This window comes from Anomalospiza imberbis, chromosome 18, assembly GCF_031753505.1.
Source record: "Anomalospiza imberbis isolate Cuckoo-Finch-1a 21T00152 chromosome 18, ASM3175350v1, whole genome shotgun sequence".
In the NCBI taxonomy this organism is placed as follows: Eukaryota; Metazoa; Chordata; class Aves; order Passeriformes; family Viduidae; genus Anomalospiza; species Anomalospiza imberbis.
The window spans coordinates 4,180,702-4,205,850 of NC_089698.1; the positions used below are offsets into that span (position 1 = coordinate 4,180,702).

The 25,149-nt window shown below is 51.2% G+C and overlaps 1 protein-coding gene across 4 annotated transcripts in view; it reads right to left on the bottom strand.

Moving 5' to 3' along the window:
• Positions 1-2,668: 2,668 nt before the first annotated feature.
• Positions 2,669-25,149, bottom strand: part of SSH1 (slingshot protein phosphatase 1) — a 31,015-nt gene continuing 8,534 nt past the window's right edge. Inside the window, exons 1-14 of one of the 4 annotated variants that reach the window (XM_068208601.1) lie at positions 18,916-19,431; positions 16,319-16,422; positions 14,539-14,603; positions 13,683-13,804; positions 12,307-12,375; positions 11,852-11,917; positions 10,456-10,650; positions 10,054-10,147; positions 8,890-9,018; positions 8,210-8,256; positions 6,870-7,016; positions 6,068-6,268; positions 4,748-5,351; positions 2,669-4,328 (exon numbers count right to left, since the gene is read on the bottom strand). In XM_068208601.1, the coding sequence (XP_068064702.1) occupies positions 3,057-4,328; positions 4,748-5,351; positions 6,068-6,268; positions 6,870-7,016; positions 8,210-8,256; positions 8,890-9,018; positions 10,054-10,147; positions 10,456-10,650; positions 11,852-11,917; positions 12,307-12,375; positions 13,683-13,804; positions 14,539-14,603; positions 16,319-16,422; positions 18,916-19,001 (3,201 nt within the window). In that variant the 5' untranslated portion in view covers positions 19,002-19,431 and the 3' untranslated portion in view covers positions 2,669-3,056. Of the gene's footprint in view, positions 4,329-4,747; positions 5,352-6,067; positions 6,269-6,869; positions 7,017-8,209; positions 8,257-8,889; positions 9,019-10,053; positions 10,148-10,455; positions 10,651-11,851; positions 11,918-12,171; positions 13,343-13,682; positions 13,805-14,538; positions 14,604-16,318; positions 16,423-18,915; positions 19,432-25,149 lie in introns of those variants that run through there. The other 3 variants (XM_068208600.1, XM_068208602.1, XM_068208603.1) reach the window with 3 other exon arrangements.

Consider the following 25,149-nt stretch of genomic DNA (forward strand, 5'->3'; position numbering starts at 1 on the left):
TACCATGGAATAAAGGAACGTTGTTATGGAGTACAGCAATGCACAGAACAGCTACACGTCACTCACCCCCCTCCTCAGAGACTGACCGGGACTGTCCCCACCGCTCCGGCCGGGCCCGGGACAAACCCCGGCGGCACGGGAAGGGCGCCCGGGAGGTCGGGCACTGCTGCCACACAGAGCGACACCACCCGGACCAGGAATAAGGTGCCGCTTTGTGCATTTCAGGATTTCTGGCAGGACGGGACAGGGTTTGGGTCTGCCGAGCAAAGCGTGTCGGTGATGGGCTGTGTCCCTGCACACCCCGCCCGCGTTCCGGCTGCGATGCATAGATAAATGGGATAAATAAATGGGGACACCGGGCAGCCACAGGCACCGCGGCTGTCACGGAGCCCTTTGGTTCTGCCATGCCCAGAGCAGAGGGAAGCGGTAGCAGGTGAGCAGTGCCGAGCTCGGCGGGGACACGAGGGCAGGACAGGAGGAGGGACGGCCTCACTGCCACTGGGAACACCAAAAGCACCAAAAACTCCCTAAAGAACAGCAAACAGCAGAGTCCAACAGCTCAGCAGATACACAGTGTTTGTAAACTATGAGTAAGGCACTCCATCGTAAGGACACGTACGACACGTGGGGAGGACAAGCACATCAACCTTGTCATGCAACAAACCCGACGGGACGGGGGAGTTTGGCTACAACCCCCCGGGAATGGCACAGCGGAGCTCCCGGAGCAGCTCCCACCAAGCCGTGTCTATACCTGACCACGCAGGGAGGGAGCCCCGAGCCCGGAGTGAAGCCTGGGGCTGACCCAGCCAGAGCCAGGCGGGGAAGGCGGAGGGTGCCGAGCTGAGCCCCGGATCGCGGCGGGTTGGACGCGGCAGAACTCGGCAGGCACTCGAGGAACAGGAAGGAAATCAGATGTTCGCTTGTATCAGTTCACGGAATTTTCCAAACTCATTCAAAACCGTTCCCAGTATCTCTTCCCTCAGCCAGGCAGTGATGGGAAGGGTCTGCAGCACACAGAGAACAATAACCTGTGCGCGGCCCTGGCGAGCCGAGGGTGACGGTGGAATTGTCCCGGGCAGGGGACACGGAGGTTTCCCAGGTGCTGCTCCGACCCTGCGGCACTCAACAGCCCCGGGGCCTCCCGTTTGCCCCTTCCAAATCTGAATCTGGGTGCAAAGGAGGATAAAGATGATCCGAACACAGGGAATGGATCCGGCCCTGGCTTGTGGGGTTTCATCCTGCCCTGAGCACGACCCAGCGCTGCCTCAGCCCAAACAAGCAGAGGCTCCTGCAAAACTTCCCTCCTGGAGCAGCTTTTGCTCCACGTCAGCTCTCCCAGGTGGAACAAGTGCAAATCAAATTCAGACTCTTTCAGAAGGGACAATTATTCACTGATTGCCTGTCCCTAGAATTCCTCACACAAATGAAACATGCAGGATCTTATGCTGAAGGAGAAAAAGGGAATTCCAGGCATTTAGGGCAGGAAAACACAGCTCCCTTCCTCGAGACACTGGATTTTCAATCAATACAGTTCAGAGCAGCTGCTGCAGCCTGGCTCTGCCCCACCTCAGAGGGGAGTTGCAAGAAAGCCTTTCCATGGAGATTTTAAAATGTGGGAATACTCCCACTCACAGCCAGAGTGAGCAAATCCACCTCTCTGCCCCCCCCAAATCTACTTCAACACATCACCCAAAAGCACAAGGCCTCAGATGGGATCAGGGGGCACCGAGGTTTGGTGCACATCCCCTGCTCACTTCCCAAGCTCTTCCCTCTGGATCAGCGAGGGCTCGCATGGAGCAGCTCTTGACCAGGCTGGTTGCCAAAAATATTCACAGAAAATGCGCATTCCCTATGGAATCCATGCAGCAGCCCTGGCAGGAGCGGGTACCACTGGACTGAGAGCACAGACAGTGCCTGGCTGCCCACCCTTCCTCCAACATCCCTCTCTCAGAGCGTGTCCGTGTTTCTGTCCGACTGCTCCCCCCAGCAGGGTTCACGTGGCTCTCACAGCCCTGTGAGCTCTGGGACAGGCCCAGCCTGGCTGTGGCTCTGGGGCCACCCAGGCTCCTGACACCCACCATAAACAATACCCAGGACTCCTCCAGCAGCTCCCCGGGCACAAGGACCATCCTACAAAACCGACAGCACAACCACAAAAGACTCTGTCACCTACCGGGGCTCCAGGAGAGCCACCCCTCCTCGGCCACCTCACATCACCCACAGCTCAGTGACAGGGGGTCCCAGGGCACCCACGACACTGACACAGCTTCACATCACGAGGGTCCACAGGCAACCACTGGCCAGGCTCTGTCACCACTGGGACAACACCAACCACAACGACAGCAAAACACCCCAAGAACACAACACCTGTGACAGCAACAGCCAGGGTGACATCAGGTCACAGCATCCCCACGGACACAGCTCAGCACTCTGTCACCTCCCAGCCACGGCCTGGGGAAGCCTCTGTGTCCGCACTCCTCCAGGCCTTTACAGCTAAGGGAATTCCTTTAAACAACAGCAAGAATTCTGGGAAAAGCCTTTAGGATAAAAGCCCCAGACAACAAACCAGGACAAAAAGCCAGCGAGAACAGAGGTAGTGTGCGTGTCACCATTTTAAGGATTTTCCACAAGTGCCCTGTTATAAATAGAGACTTGTGTTTGTTCTGTAAAAAAAAAGTCATGAATAATTATTTTGAGTCTTTGAAACAGAACATTTCAGCATTTTAGATATAGATAGAGATACAAATATCTATCCATAACCACACACAAATCCACATTATTACACTTGGCAAACAGTACTAGGAAGAGTATCCTGCAGGACAACAGGCAAGTCACACACCAAGTCCTCCTCTAAGCCATGCAACACATTTTATTTCCCTTGTGCCCTTCACTGTGACCCATCATGGTTCTTTCCTCCTCTCTTGGAGCACAAAGAGGGGACAAGGAGGTGGCACCAGATGAGCTGCTGCAAGTCAGATGATAAAACAGCACTGGTGCAATGAATAAATGCTGCAAACCCCCAAAATGCTCCAGCCCCCTCCTCCCCCTGCAAGGCATCAACTTTTGCCCATCCAAAGCGTGTTCTTCAAGTTCCCAGGCAGAGGCTTCACCCCTGGTTTGGAGGTGCCGTCCGCGCTCCTCAGCGGGGGCTCACAGAGCACGGAGCACTCGCTGGACACGGCCTCCTTGGAGTCCGTGATGGTGGCCACGTCCACGTCACTCGACAAGTCCTCGGAGGACAGGTTAAGACATCCCAGCTTGGCGAGGGAATTGGACCTTTTCAGGGGTGAGGACACGGTGAGGCCGGCCAGGCGCAGCCTGGTCTCGATCTCCTGCGTGCGCTGCTTCACCAGCCCGGGCTTGCCCCGCACGCTGTGGATGCTGTCGCTGCTGGAGCTCCGTGTCAGGTTGGAGCTGCGGGAGGAGGAGGGGGTGTAACAGATGGTCTTCAGGAAGTCCTTGGTGAAGCTGCTCGTGTGCTCCAGGCGGCACCCGGCCGGCGTGGAGGTTTTCTGGGAGATCCCCTCCAGCACACGCTTCACCCCCAGCTTCTCCACCTCAATCTCAGCGTCTCCGGGCACCAGTGGGGCCGATGCCAGGAGAGGCACAAGGCCGGGATGGGACATCAAGTCCTCGCTTTCCTCCACGATGCTGGAGTCGACCCTGCCCAGGGGGCTGTCCCGGAGCAGCGCCGAGGCATCCGAGGGCAGGCTCTTGAGGCGCTCCAGCTCTTTGGTGTGCTTCCTGACCAACCCCGCTTTCTGCAGCTGGAGCAGCGACTCCTGGTGCTGCATCAAGTAACTGTTGGCGCTCGGCTTTTCCAAGTCTTTGCTGAACAACAGGTACTTCAGGTCCTTGGTAGGTCTGGGGTCCTTTCTGGCCAGAGACTCTTCCCTCACCACCTCTGCGTGAAGGAGGCTCCTGTCACAGTGGGAGTTTCTCCTGGGCAGCAGAGTCTTTTCGGGGGTTTTTGGTGCATCTTTCCCTCTCTCCAAAAGGCCGCAGTGCTGATCCAGTGATCTGCACGTGCCAACCTCCACAGCCCCAGCTCCTGGCGCCAGAGGGAGCGGAGCCTCGCTATGTTTAGTTCTGCCCGGCTCCTCGGGGGGTGCCCTGCTGGGCAGGTGTTCCATCAGGTGGGAGTGCAGGTGGGACAGGAGGGGGGGCTGGGTGCAGATGGTGCTGCTGCGCCGCGCGGCGCCGGCGCCGAGCCTCTCGCACTGCTCCCCGAAGGAGTCGGGGGCCAGTCCCGCTGAGGAATACATGCAGTCAGTGCAGGACTGGTAGGAAGGCTTCACCTTGCTGAGGATCCCGAACACGGCATCGTGCTGCAGGAGAGAAAACAGGGACAGATCAACGAGCACGGAACAGACACCAGCACAGCCCACAAGGTGTGGGACAGCCAAAGAAATCTGGAACAAAGCCCATTTCCACCTCAGGCCCTGCAGCAGGAACTAAAGCCACGTGCTTTCACAGCAGACAGCATCTCCAAGGAATACCTACCGTGCCAAGCGAGGGTCATGCAAGCGAACTGCCCACACCACTTTACAGGGCACTCACTGGGCATCTACATCCACAGCTCGGGCAAGCAAAGCCCTGGTGAGAAGCGCCTCGAAAGGGGAGAAGCTCATCATGGAATGAAAGGCTTTATCCAAGTCAAATGAAACTGGGCTATGAGGATGAGAAGAGCAGTTTCACTTGCAGCAGTCAGCCATGCCAATCATCTCCATCTCACCTCCATACGCACCTCAAAATCCTCTGGGCAACTCCTTTTGCTGTTGTTGTTATTCAAGTTCTCCCTATTGAGCCTGCTCTCCTCCTTGTGCATGGACAAACGCCGCTTCCACTTTTCCATGGGATTTTCCTCCCTGACACCATCCTCCCCTGGCTCCCCAAGGACCATCCTTCCCTTCCTGGGGCTGAAGTCCAGTTTCTTCTTCACCTCTTTCTCACAGAAGCCGCCCAGCTCTGGCAGTGGCTCCGCTCTCTCCGGGGCCTTTTCCACCTCCAGCAGCCTCCCCTGGGATGGTGCAGATGGAGTCTGTCCCACCAGGGCATCCCGCTCCAGCTGCTCCACGTGGAAGAAGCCCTCCCTGTCCCCAGGAATCTTGTTCTCCAGCAGCGTGTCCGAGAGGCGGCGGAAGCAGTAACCGAAGCCCACGGACCCGTCGGAGCCGGCACGGTTGTCCAGGTAGGCAGACTGGGAAGGCATGTCCAGGTCAGCCAGGCGGTTTTCCAGGTCAATGTCCAAGCTCTCCAGTAAGAAGTCTCCCGACCCCGTGGTGCCATCGGTGTTCTGGGGCAGGTTGCTTTCTGCCTGCTGCTTCCACAGTTTATTGTGGCGCTGCTTGCTGGGGAGAGGACAAGGACACGAGTGACTGCCCTGCAGGATGCCCAGTGCCAGGAGCTTCCTTCCATTTCCACAGCCCAGAACTCAGGGGCCCTGAGATCCCACTTGGACAAACCACCTTCAGCATTGGGATTTTTCCCCCCACCTGCCCATTCCAGAGCAGTGCCCTGAGTACAGCTGTGGTGGGATCAGAGCCTGGGAGACCTCTCAGGGCACAGAAGCCCCCTCAGAGCACAACACCCCAAACCGACCCCTCTGCACGTCCCGTGGCACAGCTCCTGCCAAACCAGGGGACAGAATTCTCTCCTCTGTCCTTAGAGGATAAATACTACAGCCCTTGCAGTGACAGAGCCCTGGGGTTGGCACAGAACCACGAACGCTTTGCCTCCGGAATGGCCCGAGCTCAGTTCTGCCTCATAAAACAAGAACAATGCTGTGCTGAGCAGCGCTGGCTGCTGAGAAATCCAAACGTGCTTCCCAAGCACGGAGAAACCCTCACTGAGTTACACCAGAGCAGCTCTCCCAGGTAATTTCCATGCAGGGAGCCTGGCACAGGGAAGGTTTAGGAAAAGCACGATTGGCCCAGGATTCTGCCTGTGCCCTTCTCAAGGGACCCTTCAGGCTACACCCCTCACACCAACAGAGCCCCATAGAGATCCAGCAATCCTTTGTGATGTTATCCACAATCAAATCCTTCCCACTAGTTCCGAGCCATACCTGGCATCCAAAATGCCCTCGTACTCCAGCAGCTGCCGCATGAAGCCGGCGTTGGGCCGCGTGATGCTGCGCTTCTGCTTCACGTAATTGTAGGCCTTTTCCAGGGACCAGCCGAACTCCTTCATGGCGTAGGCGATGACGGTGGATGCGGAGCGGCTCACGCCCATCTTGCAGTGCACCAGGCACTTGGAGTGGTTCTTCCTGCAGGAGGACAAACAGGAGAATAAATCCTGTGGCACCGGTTATGGATCTGTTATGGCTTCACCAGAAAAGGGACAGCGCTCCCTGCTCTGCCCACCCTGCATCACGGCTCTAGAGGGGAGCACGCTTGGGATGATGAGGGCCAGGAGAAGAATCCCTCTCCAGAAAAGCTGGGAGTTTGAGATGGGCAGCCTCATTCATTTCAGAGACCACCACGAAGCCTCCTGCCTCCATCCAAGTCTTGGGACACTGGGATCCCTGGGAAAAGGCTGAGCGTAGAGGCCCGGCAGGGTTTGATGGGCTCTGTCTGCAGAGACAGCTGGGGCAGGTCCAACACAGACATGGCTGGAGCAGCTCCAAAATGTCTCCAGAAGAGGAAACATCCTCATTTTCTTTTGGAAGCAAAACAAAGTAGTAACAAAAATGCTGGGCTAGGAACAGGTTAATGCCAGTCCGGGAAGGGACAGGGCACGAGGGAGCTCCAGGAACACGGAGTGATGATGCCAAGGCCCTGCAGTTCGTGTGGCTTTGTGAGGGCTCAAGATGAGACACAGAGAGCTGGGGTGTGCCCTCCCCCAGGGCCAGGAGTCCCAGCACTCACTTGGCCTTGTTGATGAAGTGATAAGCCTCGTTCCAGTGTGCCAGCAGGTCCGTGGTCTCCTCGTCGTACACCCGGATGTTGTGGTACGCGAACAGGCCTGGGAAGAAGTTGTCGATTTCCCGAGTGACGTTCAGGATGTAGTCAATGCTGTGGGACCAGGAGAGACACCCTGAGCTGCCATGGCCACCAAACAGGCACTGAGGGACGCTGTGAATCCATGCAATCCAACCCAACACGAGCTGTAAGGTTTTACCTACAGCCCTAATCCTAAACTCCCGGAACAGCCGGTGACACAGGACACACAGGAGGTCGTTCTGCCACCTCTCACTGCCAGCACATCCCAAGTGTCCAAACACCCTGGGCACAGGAGGGAGAAGTTTATTTTATTCCACTTATTCTCTCTTGAGTCTGTGTAAGCCAACCAGGAACTCCTCGCTGTGCCACTTAGCTCTGGGGATGCAGAAAGAAGTGAATCATCTGGGAACATAACCCAAGAATCACCATCTCCAGCTGCAGGTTTTAGCTGCAAGCCCATCCCTTCTCCTTCTTTCTGACCAAAACCATGAGAGTCACATGCTGTCTCTTGATTCCTGCCAAATATCGCAGCAGGATTAACAATGTACCCAAGAATGAATATCCAGATTGATTTATCACCTCCTATCACTGAGAAAAATCAAGGACACAGGATATTTGTCTCAGAATTTGTCCAGCTTTGCCTTTGGACACTGCATATCCCAATGCAAGACATAATCATTAACACTCTGCTTGATTTCCTTGTCTCATGATGTGCAGACATCTGCTCCCAAGGACTCCAAATGAAACATTTTCAGCTGTGCTGAAATTGTGAAGAATTACAGTTCCTTACAGCAAGGTTGGTGCAAGCCTTGAGTGAGCAGCAAATATTTATAGGCAGAATTCTCCCTGATCCAAAAAGTGTGGCAGGGAATGGAGCCAAGCAGCACCATGGGGATGGGAGAGAAACCTGGAGCTGCCTGTCCAGGCAGGTGAGGAGGAGTTTGCTCATCCACAGGCAGCTCTGGAAATTTTTCCTTAGTGCTGCAACCTTTGCTCCTCTGCAGCCTGCAGGAATTCAGCACTGGGAACACTGGGGGATGGAGATACTGATGGACCTCACGAATGACAAGTTTTGTTATTTTCACTCTGTGCTGATGATAAAAGTGAGGTTGGAGAGATTTCTCCACAGAGCTGCTCGTGGAAAGCTACCCCACGGCTGAGAACGGGGTAATAATCCCCAGAGCCTGCAAATGTCGTCTCCAGAGTCCTGGGGGAATTGCAGGCACGCAGTGGAGGGTTTGGAGCCTGGGAGGAGCAGTACTCACCCCGAGCCCTGCAGCTCCTCCAGGTTGGAAGCGTTCCACTCGGAGCCCTGCAACAGCCACAAACACACGTTTCCAAGGGGCCCCAAACCAGCCCTTTTCCCTCAGGTTCTGCAATCCCCCGGCCCCAGCCATCCTCCTGGGCTGACTGGAATGTTGGGAACAGCCTCTGAGACACGAATAGAGCATTGATGGCCTGTCCTGAGCAGGCAGGGACCTGCTGAAGGAGGAAGCAGGGTACAACTCACCCACAGAGTTAGTTCTAGGCCAGGGTGTGACTGAGCTCATCCCAAATCACTACCCCTGGCCACTATCGAATTTTAAACACAGGGATAAATAGTTCAGGGAAACAAACTGAATGCACCTGTGATCCCAGACATGCCACACATGAGAAGTGAGGCAAATCCTGAAACTCTGTGGGTATTTACACCTTGGATTCCCCCCAAACCTTCACAAGAGAAAGCTCTAAACTGTTAAGAAGCAGGTTTTGCCCTGAAACACGAGCAATTCCTCTGACTATCCAGAACAACAACAAAAAGACTCAATGGGCACAAAGTGTTCATCTCTGGGAAGTCTTTGTTCCAGAGGCAGAGCCTGGTTTTGCCTGGAGTACCATCTAGTGGCAAAGGATTGGCTCTAGTGGCTCAGCACAGCAGAGCTCTCCTGGAGCTCCTGACACTCACCAGGTACAAATGATCAAAAATCAGGGATGGTTTGTCCATCTGACCCAGGATCAGCAGCATTTCATTGTCTATAAATTCCTTGAATTCCTTCAAGTTGCAGTTCATGTGTTTCTCGAGCTCGTTTCGGATCTGCAGAGCAAACACAAAGGATGGCACTGGAATCTTGGTGTCCAACAGAAATATTTGTGGGCACTTCCCTGCAGAACACTTCTCACTTTTTCATTAAAAACAGCAACAGGGACAGCCTTCTGGAGACCAGGAATTTCAGTGTGTGGCATCTCTCCAATTATCCAGAATGGGCTGTGTGGGGAGGGAGCTTAAAGCTCATCTCGTTCCACACCTTCCACTATCCCTGGCTGCTCCAAGCCCCGTCCAACCTGACCGTAGACACTTCCAGGGATTTCAGTTTCTCTGGCAATTCCATCCCAGCCCCTCACCAGGAAGGATTCCTTCCCAACATCCCATCTATCCTGCCCTCTAGCAGTTTAAAACCACTGTCCCTTGCCATGGCATCCTGGTATCCTAAATCCCCAAACTAAGAAGCTGTAAATAAAGCTTCAGATAACATCTGAGGGGAAAAAAGTATTTTGGGGTACCTGCTCCTTAAAATTAGTAATTTGAGAGAGAAAAAACAAGAGCTTGTCTGCGAGAGGAGTGAGGAACACATCCACAGACAGACGTTCTCAGCTTCCTCCTACCACTTGCATGTTAATAACCTCCCTTAAAAACCAAAAACCCACCCCAAAAAGAACCATTCCCACTCCGATCACGTCTGCACTGTGGGTGGATGGATTACACCAGCCTGGGGGATGGATCCAAACGAGCTCTAGCCTTGATTTGTGATTTTCCATCCATAAACTCACCAGCAAAATGCTGTCTGCAAAGTCCTCTGACATTTGTCCAGGAAAAAAAAAAGGAAATAAAACCTTAAAATCTAATTTGAAAGTCACACAGCTGTTACTGAGGTCCTGAAAGACAGTTGTGATGCTGGGATTATCCTGATCTCTCAGGAGGGAGGTGCACCAAAGCCAGAGCAGAGCCTTTATGGAACAGCTGAAATGCACACTCCAAAGCCAGGGACACCCAGGCATATGGTGCCTGCTCACCACTCTCTAGAAAGGGAGTCTGGCAGGAAGAACAAGAGTGAGAATTTTTTATATTTACCTCCTTGGAAGTCACATTTTCCAGGTCCTTGCTGGTCATGATGCTCCGGAGCTTGGCTTTAATGAGCCGCTCTGTTCGTTCCCTTTCCGTCGGCCTGGGAAGGAACGGGAAGAGGAGAGGATGATTCCAGGCTGGCAGCATGTGCACAGCACTGAGGAGTGAGGGGAAAGGCTTGTGTTAAAGGGAACTTTTATGGGAATAACAGAAGAAAAAAAAAACCACCAGCTTGTTGGCGTTCATACACTGTACCACAAGCTAAAGTTTCAGGTCTGACTATTTTACACAAATTCTCTTTTGTTGCTTTTGCAACCCCAGAAAAGAACCAGGCCAGGAAGAACAGGGAGAAGAGGAAATTTCCTTCATGAGCCAAGCAAACTTTTCCAAATAAAATGCTGCACTGACTTGTCAACAAAGAGGGCTGGGGAGTCGGGGCGGGTGGACTCCAGGTCCTGCATGGCGTTCCACTCATTGATGCAGCTCTGGTCCGAGCTGATGCAGCTCTCGTAGTAGGTGGCCCACACCAAGGCCACCCCCCCTGGGAAGTAGTTGTACCTCCTGGCAACTTCACAGGCTTTGTGGAGGATCTGTAAAGCAGACCTGCAGGGTGGGAGAAGAGATATGGGCAGCTGTGAGCAGACAAAGCAGGAGCTGAGAGAGTTTCACAGAGGAAAAGTGATTTTCAGTGTTGGTTGTTGCAGTTTGCTCTTTGAAAGCAGGAAATTTATGTTGTCAGACCTCAAAGAGGCACAAACTGCACCTTGGGGGCTTCTCACAGCAGGGCTGAGGCAGGGGCTGAAATCTTCTCCTAGTTAACAGGGAAGAAGGAGGCACAAGTTGCTCTGGGATCTAATCATTAACCAACTTGTACAGCTAAAGGAAGATAAAGAACAGGGACAATTTTCCAACCACCTCCAGCAAATAGCCTGATGCATATTTACCAGCATTCCTGGCCCCTGACAGGCTCCAGGGACAAGGCCCAGATTGGATCATTTGTTTTTGCAAATCCTAACATTACTTTTTCCTTCCTTCCCTCCTCAATTTTTCCTTTCTTTAAAGGCTCTACTCTGAAGTTGTTGCACTGAACACATCAACCACATCCAAGGCTGGCAACAGGAGGGACCAAATTCAAAACTGACAGGAACAGGAGTTTTATTTGTTTCTGTACCAAACCACCCCTAGCACAACATCCTTCCCCACAGCTGTATCTCTTCCCTAGGAGATGCTGCAGGGACTGGGAACTCTCCAGGCTCCAAAGGGAGACAGCATTGCCCAGGCAGAGGGAGATGCAGTTCCATGTGGAGCAGCCTCTTCAGGGAGGAATTTGCTGGCTCAGCCACCTCAAAGGTTTGGAATCCCTGCACAGGGGAGGGGTGGCAGGAGCTGGAAGGTGAATGGGCACCTGGGGCTGCAGGAACCCCAGGAATGGGGCAGGACACAGGGAATGCCACAGGCTGGCAACAGGCCCTGAACCTCCTCTGTCAGCCACTGAGAGAAACACGCAGAGAGAGGAAATTCTTGGTTTGCAGCTCCAGGAATTCGAGCTCATCTTTCATATTTATTCATCTCCCTGGTGCCACTTCCCCCACACTGAAGGACACAGAGCTGCTCTGAACTGAAGCAGCAGATCCTGCTTTGGGATCAGGAGTCCCACAGCCCCTCTGCTGACACAGGGAAGCAGATCTCTGCTGCAGTTCATTAAATACCCATCGTGGAGAAGGCTAAAATGCAGCTGATTTTTTTTTTTTTTAATTTACTGACAGAAAGAAGAGTGTCTCCCTGAGCCCAGCCCCTCACGTACCACATGGCTTGCACTGACACAGGTTTGAAGATGTGCATCCTCCCTGCAGTGCTCACGCTGAAGCCACTGATGGAGAGAAGGAAAATTGAGTCAAAACCTGATTTTCTCTGCATCCCAACCTGCTCTCTACAAACAGCCACTGCACTGGGGCACCCATAGGCCAAAAGAATCAGGAAGATAATTTCTCTCACTGATTTTCCAGCCTCCCAAGCAAGAAAGGCAAGAGGCTGCCAGGAATGGGAGCTCCAGTCCTCAGTGGGGTTTCAGAGCATTCCCTGGAACCACAGGAGCAGTGTGAGAGCAGCAAGACAAGAACTCACTGTCTGAATAAGAGGACTCTGCAGCCATGAATCCAAAATGGGCACTTCATTTGCAAGGTGATGGAGAATCTCTCCTAGAGCAGCCCCCAGGTAGGGAAGGACATTCAGATTTATCCTTTCAATGTGGTTTCTTACCCATCCCCATCCAGATGGATTTTAGTATCACTCCACAGGCGAAGAACCATTCCTATAGTGCAGCTTTTACTGGAAGAGAGATGGTGAGACAGGAAGTTAAATATAGGCCACAATGTGGTCACGCCAATAGCCTAAATTATTAATACTCTTTAATTTTTAAAATCCTCAAGCCTTGCTCTAGTAATCTCTCGTCATATTTTAGGCCATCAAATAAACCTGGAAGCTGGAGTCTGAAGGTCTGACAAGGTGATCACTCGTGGTGATTGCTCCATGGGATTACTCTAACAGGTGGAACAGATGAAAATGGATTCTAGGCGTTTATCTGACCCAAAAGAACACTTTCAGTTCAGACAATCTGGCAAGAAAACCCTGCTATAATGAAGGCCAGGAACTTCCAGCTGTAAATAATTAAGCTACTGAGATATTCAGGTTTTAAAGGAAATTGTGATGCAGACAGCAACAGAAATCCATCCTTCCTCTTGCCTCACATCAATAATCACCAGGAGCAAATTAATGCAAGCTTGTTTCAGAGTGGAGATGACATGGCAAACTTCCCCTGGTGTGGCACACCAAGGGAATGCCACATGGGAATTTCAGAGCAGAACAGAGGCAGCATCAAAGCCAGTGACAATAATCTGACAAGGAAGCATGGCTGGGAGCTTCCCTACAGATCCCTCTGCTGTGCAAAGCCTCCCCTTCCCACTTTCCAGGGGAAACCACCACTAAGGTTTTCCAGAATCAAACAAAACTCACAGAGGCTGCACCACAAGGACAGAGCAGCTTCTTAAATCCTGGGGGAACACACACAACAGCCTGGCAGCTCCAGCCTTTGATTCCAGCTCTGCCAAACCAGCCCCTTCTCCCTGAGCCAAGAGCTTTTCTACCTTGGTTTACTCACCAGAACTGGAATAATCTGAGAGGGGCTGCAATAACAAAATATTTCACTTGCTTTTCCAAATACTGTGTGCTCTTATCAGTCAGACAAAAGGAACAGCTCGTTGCTGACACAGTTGTGTGTTGGTTTTGGAGCCACTTCTGCAGTATTGTTTTTTGACGTTATTTGGCAACAAAGCTACTACAATAGCAGCTCCATTGAATCATTCCATCAACACACTGGAGTCTGGGGGAGAGAATGAGTTCCAGTTTTGCAAATGTGTCTGCAAGAGCATTTTGCAGGGAGCAGACTCCCACTGGTGAGGTGGATGCCATGGCCTTTGATTCCAGAGACTGAAAACTTTCTTGAATAAAAAGGTCAGAAAACTCATCCCCGTGTCCTTTCTCTTGCTGGAATCGGCAGACGCAGGTAACCCAGCTGCTTGGGGACAGTTTGGTGCTGCCAGAGAGCCCATCCTGCCTGGCTGCCAGCTCAGACCTACCTCTCCTTGCTGGAGAAGTCCACTCCCAGCAGGATGTTCTCCTCGGTGTCCTGCCGCCCGCTGCTGTACACCACCACCATGTAGCGCACGCGGTCGGTCCACACGCTCTCCAAACGCACGGCCTGCAAACCACCTCTGCCTCATTAGTGCTGCCACTGCTGCACAAGGCTTTGGAAGTTCTGATTACCCCCAAAAGCTTTATTTAGTGCAGTATGGAAGATACAGCAAGGCTTGTTGCTGTTTTGGAGAGGGGAAGATGAGCTGAGATTATCTGCTCTAGGTTGGGTTTTTACATTACAAAATGTAACCCAAAGGTTTGCTCTGAATTTTCAAATAGGAAGTGTAAAAGCATTGGTCATGCACTGAACTGGAAACAGACAGGTTCAGAGGATTCTCCCACTTCCAAACCTTCACTGAAATAGCTCAGTCTTGCAGGAGGCACAACTGGCATCAACTTCTCTGCAGAGAAGTGACTTTTACAGCAGATTTTTATCTGCAGATTTCTTCAAAAGAAAGCCCAGCCCAGCTGATGCAATTTCAAGGCTGACTTAAAAGTGTCCAAGAGAATCAGCAAGGTCCTGACTCTCCTCCTGTATTACTGTTTGTCAGCTGGATGGAAAACTGAATCTAACAAAAGAACATATTTCAGGCAGAGCAGTTCTCTGACCCAACTCACACCTGGACACAAGGACCAGGGCAAAAGGAGTGGTCAGGAAAGTGGGATAGAGCTGGAAACCAGCCCAGAGTTAAGGCAGCTCTGAAATCTAGGATTTGCCAATGCTTTTCCTGCTCCTCTACAGGTTTGTTGCAAACACTTCCAACAGAAGTGAGAGCAGGAAAATGCACCTGTCCTTACCAGTTTGATCCTGTCCTCGCAGCGCAGGAGGTTGATCATCACCTGGAGGTGCTGGGGCAAGTCACCTGCACAGAAAGCAGAGCAATCATCAGAAAGGGACTCTTGCTGCACTAGAAATTGGCAGAGTCTTGACCTTTATAGAAACTGGATGTTTCTAAGTCAAAAAATAATAATTAAGGGAGGTCAATTAACTTTGCTGTCCCAGAGAATACTAAGAGCAATGAGATTCTTGGATGGTCATTCCCTGGATGGGTGAGAACCCAGCCTTACAGTATTTGGAAGCCACCAAATCAACTGAAACCACCTGTGCCTGGCACAAGTGAGGATTCTCCTCCTGTCACAGCACCCTAGAGAGGACAAAGGTTTGGCCATAAGAACCAGGGAGGAAGAAGAGGAGGAAAAACCCTGATTGAAACAACAGGAACAAAGCAGAAAAGAACAACTTTGAGCTGTGAATCACCCCCATTGTGGTGGGATCAGCCCCACCAGCCCTACAGAGGGTGTGACTGAGCATGAGTGACCTCCAGAGGGAAGGGCTGCAGCAATGGCCTGGTTTGGGTGATGGAGCCCTTCTGTCTCTAAGTTCTGCTCATGCACTAAGTCCCTTCAGCTCTAGGCCTGTGGGTACGTTTCTGTTTGGGGAGGGCACACGAAAGGAACAAGGAATCTACAGGAAAACAAACCAAGTTCCCATCTAATAACTCAGTAATGCACTCATAACTTTCCATGTGAGATAAAATTCCTTCCGTAGGCTGCTTGCTGGGTACATGGAATTGCTGACAGTTCAAGAAACCCAAAGCCAAACTTGGCATTCAAACACCCCCTTTGTGCTGGAGTGTTTGCTAAGCAGCACCACACAGTGTCTTTCCCACAGGCTCCTGCTCTCAAAATGCCCCAAAATCCCAGTTCTTCTTGCCCAGTACCCACCTATTCCCAAACTGCCAAAGGCAGAGGGTATAAACACTGGGGAAGCAGAATCAACTTCCCTGGATGCCCTTATCTGCATCCAAATCTGTGTGTACACTCACCACACCACTCCCTGCCATTTCTTCCCACCAGTTGGCAACTGGAAGGGACTGGGGGAAGCAGGACAGTCTGTTCTTAAACCATGATAAACTCCAACAGATTGTGGTGAGCTGACAGGAAAGGGGGGTTTCCTGAAACCAGGATATGAGGAGCTAACAAATGTACATCTGTCCAGATACCCAAATCCTGATCAAACATCCCTTACTCTGACCAGCAACATCCAAACAAAACCAGCAACAGGAAGTTTCAAAGCAAAAAGTCCCAAGCTTCAGATTACTGGAGACTGGGAGAGCCCCTGGAGAAATGTCCAGGACATCCACAAGTGCCCAAGGGGTGCTGAGCTCTGTGACTCAGCCCTGCCACAAGCCAAAGGGGAGGCAAAGATTAACTCACTGAAGCACAAGTGACATTTCCTCCTCTGTGTCTGGGGAAAACAGGGAGAGATATTCCACATAGCCCTTCTGGCTGCTCAGGCTTCCCTGCCTGAAGAAAGCCATGCAAAATGCCATGATTTTCACAGAGAGTGAGTTTCTATTCCAGTCACAGTTCCAAGAAAATGATAAAAGTTTAAACCAAAACTCAATGATCTCAATAAAAAAACTCAGTAATCTGAATGTGGGCTGAAACCCTGGGTTTGTTCAGCAGGTTGTACAAGGCTCACCAGGACAACCTGGGGTGTCACCCACCTGTGCCATCAGCCTGTCCCTTCGGATGGGAGGGAAAAAGGATCTCCAGAGGGGATTGAATCCATTACCTGCATGTTTGTGGGGATGCTGGAGGCTTCGCTGGCCCTGGGAGCTGTTTCCTTGCTGTAAGAAAAGGGCTGCACCTTTCACCATGAAAAAGCTCTCGCTGAGGCTGGAAAAAAAAAACAAAAACACACAAGAGTCAGCTGAAAGGAAAGAGCAGCAAAATGTGCACATCTGAGAAAGGAAGTGTTTTCCTCACTAAAATAGTAGGATTTTGCCACAGCCACTTGCACAGCATGACTCTGGGATTATTCATGGATTATTCATCTGTCATTTTCCACCACTGTTTTATTACTTGGCCCCTGCAGTAGATACTTGCCTGAGCTGTCATGGGCTGGAAATTACTTTATCACTTGATTGTGGAACTCTGCAACTTAAAAGAAGCAAAGGGTTGGACTTTTTACAGGCTGAGACCTGCAATGGACTGGAGAGCAGGTTCCGAGCCCATCACTTCCTGCTGATTGCAGATCTTGACGTTTCTTTGGAATGCAAAAACAAGAACCTGCAACTGTGTAGATTTAAAGAGGAAGGGAGATGGAACCTGCACAACCCAAGGGAAAGGACACAGTTCTGGATCCTCAGGGAAAAACAATCAGCACAAGGTTTGGCTCTGCTGTGGCTGGATCAGCATCCTGGGATAGAGTCTGGGCAAACACAGTGACATTTCCAGAGGGAAATGACACCCAGGACTGGAGCATAAGGGAGGAGAAGGCAGAACAGCACCGGCACAGCCGGATTCCACCACTCCCAGACACGCACGAGAATCTCGGAAATCCTTCAGAAGCAGCTTTGGCCAGAAGCAGTGAAGTTGCATTTCCCACATGGCTGGAAATCCCTGTCTCCTGAGGCACCTTTCAGCTGCACAGGAATTGCTTGGGACGTGTTTGCTCTGCTCCCCAAACAGCACAAGAGCCATTTGTTGCTCCAAAGCCCAATTTTCCGCCGCCCCACGCTTGCAGCCATAGATCACCATTAATTACTGTCTGCATCTACTAAACAGAAATGCTCCATTATGAGACTGCTACACAGGAGTTCCTTATGCTCCAGCAAATGATCCCACTGGAGTTACTACTCCCAGCACTCATCTATGCCATATTTTATCCATGGTCTTTGCCTTGGGGCAGGAGTGAGTGGTAATGTTCCCAATGCTCTGTTCTACCTCAGCATTTTTGTGAGGAGACATGAAATTCACGTCATTTCAGATTTTCTAATCTCTTAAGAACACAGCCCAAGTTCCCAGGCAAAGCTTCCTCCTGATTCAACTGAATTTCAAGAATTCCCCAGAAAAATCTGGATCAGGTTTAAATTCAAGGTTTTAGTTGCTTTTAAAAAGTGAACTAAGATTTTTGCCTGAATTTCAGGCTCCACAAGATCAATAAAGCACAGCAGGAGAAGCACACTCTAATTCCAACAATTCTCTACTTCCATTCCCACAGGATTCCAGCACTCCCCTCTCACCTCACTGGCTGGGTGTGAGCAGGATCCAAGCTCAGCCTGGCTCAGGATAACGGCACCCACGGCTGCAAATGGGAACGTGGCTCCTTCCAGGAGGCAGCCAGGAAGAGCCTTGTTTCCTTCTCACCCCAAACCTCACAGGAAAGCGTTAAAAAAGGCCAGAAGTGACACAAAGGCAGCGACCTCTACACAACCTAGGGGATATTCAGCACTCAGGAGAGGCAGGGAATGCTTACATCATACACCAGGAGATAATTCACAGCATTCCCACCCTGAGAATCTGGGGGAAAAATTCTTTGGAAAGCAAAAAAATATCCTGAAATAGGATATTTTACTCCTGTGTTTTACCCCAAGGGATCTTCGCTCTCAAAGTACTGACTAGGATTTTTACTGCAGGAAAAGCCTTGGAAAAACAGAGCTCCTTCCCAAAGTTATCAGGCTCTCCTGCTCTGGTGATACATCTTGACAGATGTTCTCCTCTCCTGCAGCCAGGAAATCGACAATAAAGCAGAATATTCCCAGTTGCAGGCAAAAGGGAAAGCTGTGCTGCTGGAGCAGCGAGTGATCCAGGAAAAGGACAACACACAGAGCAAAATTTTTGTTGCCGTGTATCCATGTGCGTGGAAATGAACCGGAAAGCAAAGCCAGGAGCCTGCTGAGAGCAAGGTTTCCATTTCCACTGAAATCCCCGTTCCTACCCTGCACAAACCCTCCCGTACCCCCAGCATTCCCCATCTCCACACCAGCTCCGGTTTCCAAGTGCCCAGCACGGTGCCGGACACAGGGAACACACCCAAACGCCTCTTTGCTCATAGTTTACACCACATTGTAACAACAACGTTACCCAAGCCCAGCCCTTATCTCCGCTCTGGGAACTGTCTGTGCTCTGCCACTCCACACAACTGCTCTGGACACAGCTCAGTGCGAAAGGCAAGGCACAACTCCCTTTTTAATCCTGCAATCCCAGTAAACAACTAAAACTCCGGGCTTTTTTTTTTTTTTTTTTTTTTTTTTTTTTTTTTTTTTTAATTACAAAACGCCTCTCCTAAAGAACACCCAAATCCTAGCATTAAAAAACATCCCCAACCTCTGCCCCTCGGCAGGGGTGACAGATGCCCCAAAGCACAACCCCGTGGCTCATACATACTAATTCGGGCTGGTTTTCTTTGCACAGCGGCAGCATCGTGGTGGCCCCAGCGTCAGACAGAAGTCAGGGAAATTGAAAAGATTCATAACCAGCTGGAAAACTCACATCCTTTTGCTTCTAAACCCAAAAAAAAAAAAAACCCACCAGAAGGCAAAGAAAAGGTCAAGCGTATTTTCTGTGCGGAGCAGAGGAATCGCGGCTGCTGATGCTCCTCGGGAACTGGATGGCTTTTAGGGAACACTGTGTCTTCCACTGATATCCTGGCTTGAAAAAGCACTTGTCCCAACATATCCTGATGAAAGAGAGCCATTCAAGAGGGGAAACAACCAGCTGAGGCTCGGCTAATCGTTTCCCTCCTCCAGACTTGTTTGTTTGTTTGCTTCCCCCCACCCCGCGTGCTCCAGAGGCTCCTATCAGCACCCACACAGCCCCCGGATGCGGGAAGTTCACATTCCCTGGGAGGGACAGGACTAGAGGAAAAGCATCCTATGGACCGATGCCTGTTCATTTCTTTACAGTCAAAGCAATGCTTTAATACAGATACAGGACATTAAAGTGATCCTTTCCTCAGTGTACAGCTCCCTCGTTGGATTTTCAGAGCCATTCCCGAGTTCCTGAGCTCCTGCTGGACAAGGAGTCTCTCAGGTGCTCGGTGTTTGTGTGTTAGGGGCTGGCTGGCACTGAAATTCCCTGAACATTTGTTCCTTACAAATCCCAATTCTTTCTGCAGGCACACGCCATAAGGCCACTCTGGCCCCACCAGCCTGACCAGGGGAATGAGGAGCTCTCTGTGCATTCTCAGCCAGTTTTCACCCAGTTTGACTGGCACACACCACAGAAACCACCCAATCCCTGGATGCCCTTCCAGGAATCCTGACCAGCACAACTTTGCTACAAGGAGTCACTTCAGGCCCTCGAATAAACACAGAGCCCACTCACAGCCCCAGGACCCTGCTGCTCCAATACAGCTGCAGAGCAGTTCTCCTCCCACTCCCTGACCTCAGCTTACCAAACACAGGAAATAATCACCCTAAGAGAGGGAAAAACCAACACTTCCAACACCTGGGAAATGCCAGGAAGAGGGTACAGACAGCGACAGTCCCTCCTGCCCCCAGAGGATGGCAAGGACAGGGTGCTCATGGCCACAGCCCTGCTGAGAGCCGGCTCCAGAGGCTGTTGCTCCATCCGTTGGCTCCGTGCTGCTCAACTTGAAAAGGAAATATTTCTTCCCCTTTGGGAAAGCTCCAGAGGAGCGTGGATGCAACGCACATCAACCCCATTTCGAGTCGCTGAAGAACACAATAGGCAGCGCCTTCTCGGCGGTACAAACTGCCACCCCCCGGGGCCGGGAATGCCAGTAAGCAATCCTTTAAAAACACTGGATTTTGGGAAAAGAGACAGAGCTGCTCATGCTCCTGGGCAGCCAGATGCCAGTCCCACAACAGTCCTCCCCAGGCAGTTTGCTTTGCCATTGTGGCTCCAGCTGTGAGCTGTCCCAGGAGGAATCCTTGCACGCCTCATGTGCTTGAGTTCCATGTTTTAATGGGGAATCTCACATAAGCCACAATCATCTTGCAGGACACAAGAAAACAGTCTATTAACACATCTTGTAGCTACAGAACTAATCTCAAAATAAAGATCCACAGACAGAGTCTGGAGAAAGAAAACCACTTTTCTTGGGAAGACTCAGGCAAGCCTGAGGTAAGTGAGCAGCCTCCTGCAACCAGGTCTGTGTTTAAGGCAGAAAAAAACCAAACCAAATTCCCACAAGAAAAGGAGTATTTGCTTCTCTCAAAAATGGTCATGATTTTACAAAGGCAAACATGGTAATGCCTCCCAGTTCCTTGGGTTTCATGGCATCTTCTACTCAAAACATTTCCAAACTGATAAGGTGAGGGAAAACCAGGCCTCCCAAGCAACACCGAATGGAACACACTTCCCTCTTCTGTAGCCCTGTTGATAAGGAGGAAGAGAACTGATTTTTTTTTCTCCTTTTTCTTCCCCCCTTTGCTGCTTGGTCTGGAACAAGCTTGGCCACCTCAAGGCAACTGAGAAAGAAGACAAAACAGCCCAGGAGAGAGACTGAGTCATCCCTGCTGGATGCTCCCACAGCCCAGCCAGACACCCCATATTCCAGAGGGTGGATTTTAGGCAGGACACTGCAGCGAGCAGAGGGGACTGGCATTGTCCCACAGCCACACCACAACAGCAACACAACCCAAGCTGGGAAGGAGCACATCAAACAGAAAGGAGAGAAACAGGGAAAGGAGAGAAACAGGAAGAGTTGAGAGCAGCTGTGTGGCTCCTGCTCCCCAAAAGAGCTGACGGTTAAGGCGGAGGCACTGCTTGCTCTGGCCTGATAGAGGCACATCTGATAACACTTCCTGACCACGAGAGGGGCCTTTGGAAGGGGCCTGAGCAACACAAAACAGCAGAGGGAGAAAAGGGACTTCAAAGCTGCTCCTTCCCATGGCACTGCACAGCCCCAGGGACTCCAGAGGCAGCAGCAGCAAGTCCCTTCTCCTGCTCTTAATGAAGTGTGCCAAGTGGCCTTTGCTCTGTGTCACACAAAGATTAAAGGGAATCACCTGGACAAACACAGGTGGGAATATCACCGCAGCCATCCCAGCTCAGCCCCACATGGAGCAGGGCTGCCAGAGGAGCAGTGTGCTCCCCACAGAGCAGCACCTGGAAAAGCCCAGTTCCGACACGTGCAAAGATGGTTTAGAACAAAGACAACAAAGTGCTATTGCACGTGTGTAGGATTTGGGATATGCTGACAAACTGACCTGTGGTCAGGAGGGCAGGAGCCCAAAACACCTGGCAAGGTCAGAGAGATCTGCTCAGGACTACTTGGAGGTGTTCCTACCACCAGAAATGCAAGGCAGGAAAGCTCTTTCTATACCCATGACTTCCACACCCAAACTCATCATTCCCAGACCTCCTGAGCTGAAGACAAGTCACCCCCAGAAGAAAAGCAAAATGCGGGCTGCAAGTTCACAAGGAGAACATCTCCCCTTCCTCAGACACAGCCAGGGCATCTTTGTGCCAGGAAGGGGCCAGGCTGCAGCTGCAGCTGGGGGGGGAGGGTTGGTTGTAAACCCTCCCTGCAGGAGCAAACATCTCTCCCATCTCTTTTGAAGGAAGTGAGATGTTGGGGAGACCAAAAACTCAACAGGCTTTGCTGTTCTCAGCAGAGCAGGGACCAAGGGGAGTGTGAGTGTGCTTTGTTGGGCTTGGAGGCACGGGGATCGTGGGCCACATCCCAGCAGGAATGCTGACAGGGCTGCAGACACTGCAGGCCATTCACACACAAATGCTCCTCTGGCACAAAGGGCAAAAAAAGAAAAATGAAATCAATCATTAAGCCCACAAAAGCCAATTTCCCAACAGAAATAGACTGCTGATGATGTCCCTCCAGCCACTCAGGCTGGAGCAGCAATCAGCACAGATCCTGCACTGAGTGGGACCAGCTCAGCTCTGAGTATCCCACCCTGGGGGCAACCCCAGGATCCAGGCTGTGCCTGCAGACAACCCAGGAGCAGCTGGGATAAACCCTCCAAGAGAAAGGGGAGGAAGAGGGAAACAAACAAATTAGCAGGATCATTCCCCATTCCAGCAGACTTGCGCAAAGTAAATTGACAGAACTGCTCCCAAACAGCCAGGAATGAGAAAATTCTAGGAATCCCTAGTACTTGGATGGTGAAAAGCCAAATAAAATAAGAGATTGTTTCACAAGGAAAAAGAAATCCTTTCTGCTCATCCCATTAATCGCAGAGTTCAAAAAGGCACGAGGCTGATCCCGGCATCACCCAGCTACGCCATGGCCTTGGAACTCGGTCTGAATCCCAAGGAGCATTTCTGAGATTCCCACTGAAACACGGTGTTATTTTGGTGACAGTCACTGTCTCAGAAGGCCAGGCCAGATCCTCTCCAAACCTCAGCCTGCACCAGCCGCTAGGAAGTGGAGTGTTAACCCTACAGAGCCCCTCAGCACTGGTGACCCCAGTGCATGCCCTGGACTGTCCCCAGCCTGCTGTGCCAACCCTGCCGTGGGGGCTAGGCAGAGCTGCTCCACACAGCAGCTCATACTCACCTGGAGTCATGGATTTGGAGGATAAGGCTTGGGAAAGCAGCAGCTGGCACAGGGGAACACACAGAGATCCCAGCATCAGCAAAACATGGATTTCCCTGGTGGTCTGAGGGAAGCTGGCTATTCCCAAAACACTGTCTCCCTGTGTTTCCCTACAAGTCACTATTCTGGGTGTTGCCAAGTTCCTGCCATTGCCGTTCCATGACCACAGGTAAGGGGGGAGCCAGGCCACAAGCCCTGGAGTTGTCCCAGAGCAGTGTCCAAGCTGAAGGAGAGGTGGGATGATGCCCACCATAGAGGGCACACCAGAGGCAGAGGCAGAGCCTCCGCCTGCGCTCCTGGCAGGAGCTGATCCTGCTCCTGTCCTCCTCCCCAGCCGAGCTGTCAGCACATGGGCCCATCCTCCTGCATTCCTCCTGTCAGCCCATTGTTTTAATCCTTGGAACTATTTTATGAAGTCACCCCACTTCACCCACTCAGCAGTGTCTCCCAGAGAAACAAGTGGAAACTCTCCAACGGCGCTGCTGGAAAAGAAAAGAAAGGTGAATAACAGCTCGAAGGATTAAGGGAGCAGCTTCCAAGCAGTGTGAGCGAAGGTCAGCCAGGACACAGACAATGGCATCGGAAGCATGGCTGGGAATCTTGGTGGCACAGCAACCAAAAACCAGCTGAGCTGCCAGGTTTCAGAATGGCTCCAAAAAAGGCAGCAGAGACCAGGGAGTACTTGACACATTGGTAATGTGGAAAAACAAAATGAAACAAACCCAGGCGGATCACGCGCAGTAACAGCAGAGTGAGAAATGTTCTGGCTCAGCCCCGACACCTGAGTGTTTGACTAGACTGCAGCCTGCCTTCCCAGCCCCCTGAGGGTACACAGCCAGCATTCCCAAAATCAGGAGAGTGCCAGGCAGGAGCAAAGCTCACTCACAATGGAAAAGTGGTGGTAAAAACCCCAGGATCATCCTTCTTTTCCCCCTCCATTCCAAAGCCATCCTTTCCAAGCAGGATGGGCTGCAGAGGGAAGCAGACAGCTGGAGTTCAGGATGTTTTGAAGGGCTGGGAGGGAGATGCCAAGCCATGGGCAGCAGTCTCCACTGGGATGTAAGTGTTGGACACGGTTGGATGTGACCATTTGGATGGCAGACAGAACAAACAAGGAACCTGGCAGCTTTTTGGGAAGTCTGAATGGGACATTTTGTCCCATTCCCCACATTTCTGGCTGACTTGGTCCCTCATATGAAGGTTTCCTTCACCAGCAGTTCTTGCAGCAAGGATTTCTTCAAGAAACTAAAATTTTCAGAGAGGGAAGACAAGCCTTGCAGAGGAGAATCCCGATCCCAGATAAACCTAAAAACTGATGGATGTGGTGTGCACCCTAATCTGTTTGAATCTGGACTTATTTTTGGCTTATTTTTATGCAGTGGTAAAGTGATTCTGCATCAGGGATTTAAATGCTGCAAAGGGATGTGTAAATGTTTGGGAAAAAAATCAGTGTTCTCAGGAAATAATCTCAACACTCTTCATTAGAACTAAAACCAGGCCTAGGAAGGTGTTCTGTCCATTCCCCATTCCAAAAACATCTTAGGAGCACTTGCCAGGCAGAGCAGAGCTCTGATTTGTATGAGAAATGCCTGACTCACAGATCTTGGCAGACAATTATCAAAGATTAAGATATTTAAAATCTAGAGGCATTTGAAACCAAAATATTGTTCTGACCCAGCTCTAACACCTAAATAAACAGTGACCACGCTGGCCTTTTACAGGAACAAGTGCTCAGTGCACAGCCAGCACCTCTGATAATAGGGCCTCATGGTTTAGGTTCTGCCAAAGTGCTGAGGTTTCATGGAAGAAAAAAAAACCAAAAAGACTTAGATATAATTCCAAAAGAGTCTAATCATCACTTCTTTAAATTGGCAGCTCTCCTGCTGCTGCTCTACCTACATCCAAGTAAACTTCTCATATTGCTCAACTTCAAATCAACAATGGTTTCCTGGAAAGGCCAGATCTTAAATAAGTGTCAAATAAGTGAACGCTTCCCTAGCTCTGTGGCCTTTGAACATCCACACACAGCCCACCACAAAATGTAAAGGTCTAATTACACCTTCCTGAGCTTCCAGGGCCACGCCTCCGGGCTGAGAGCT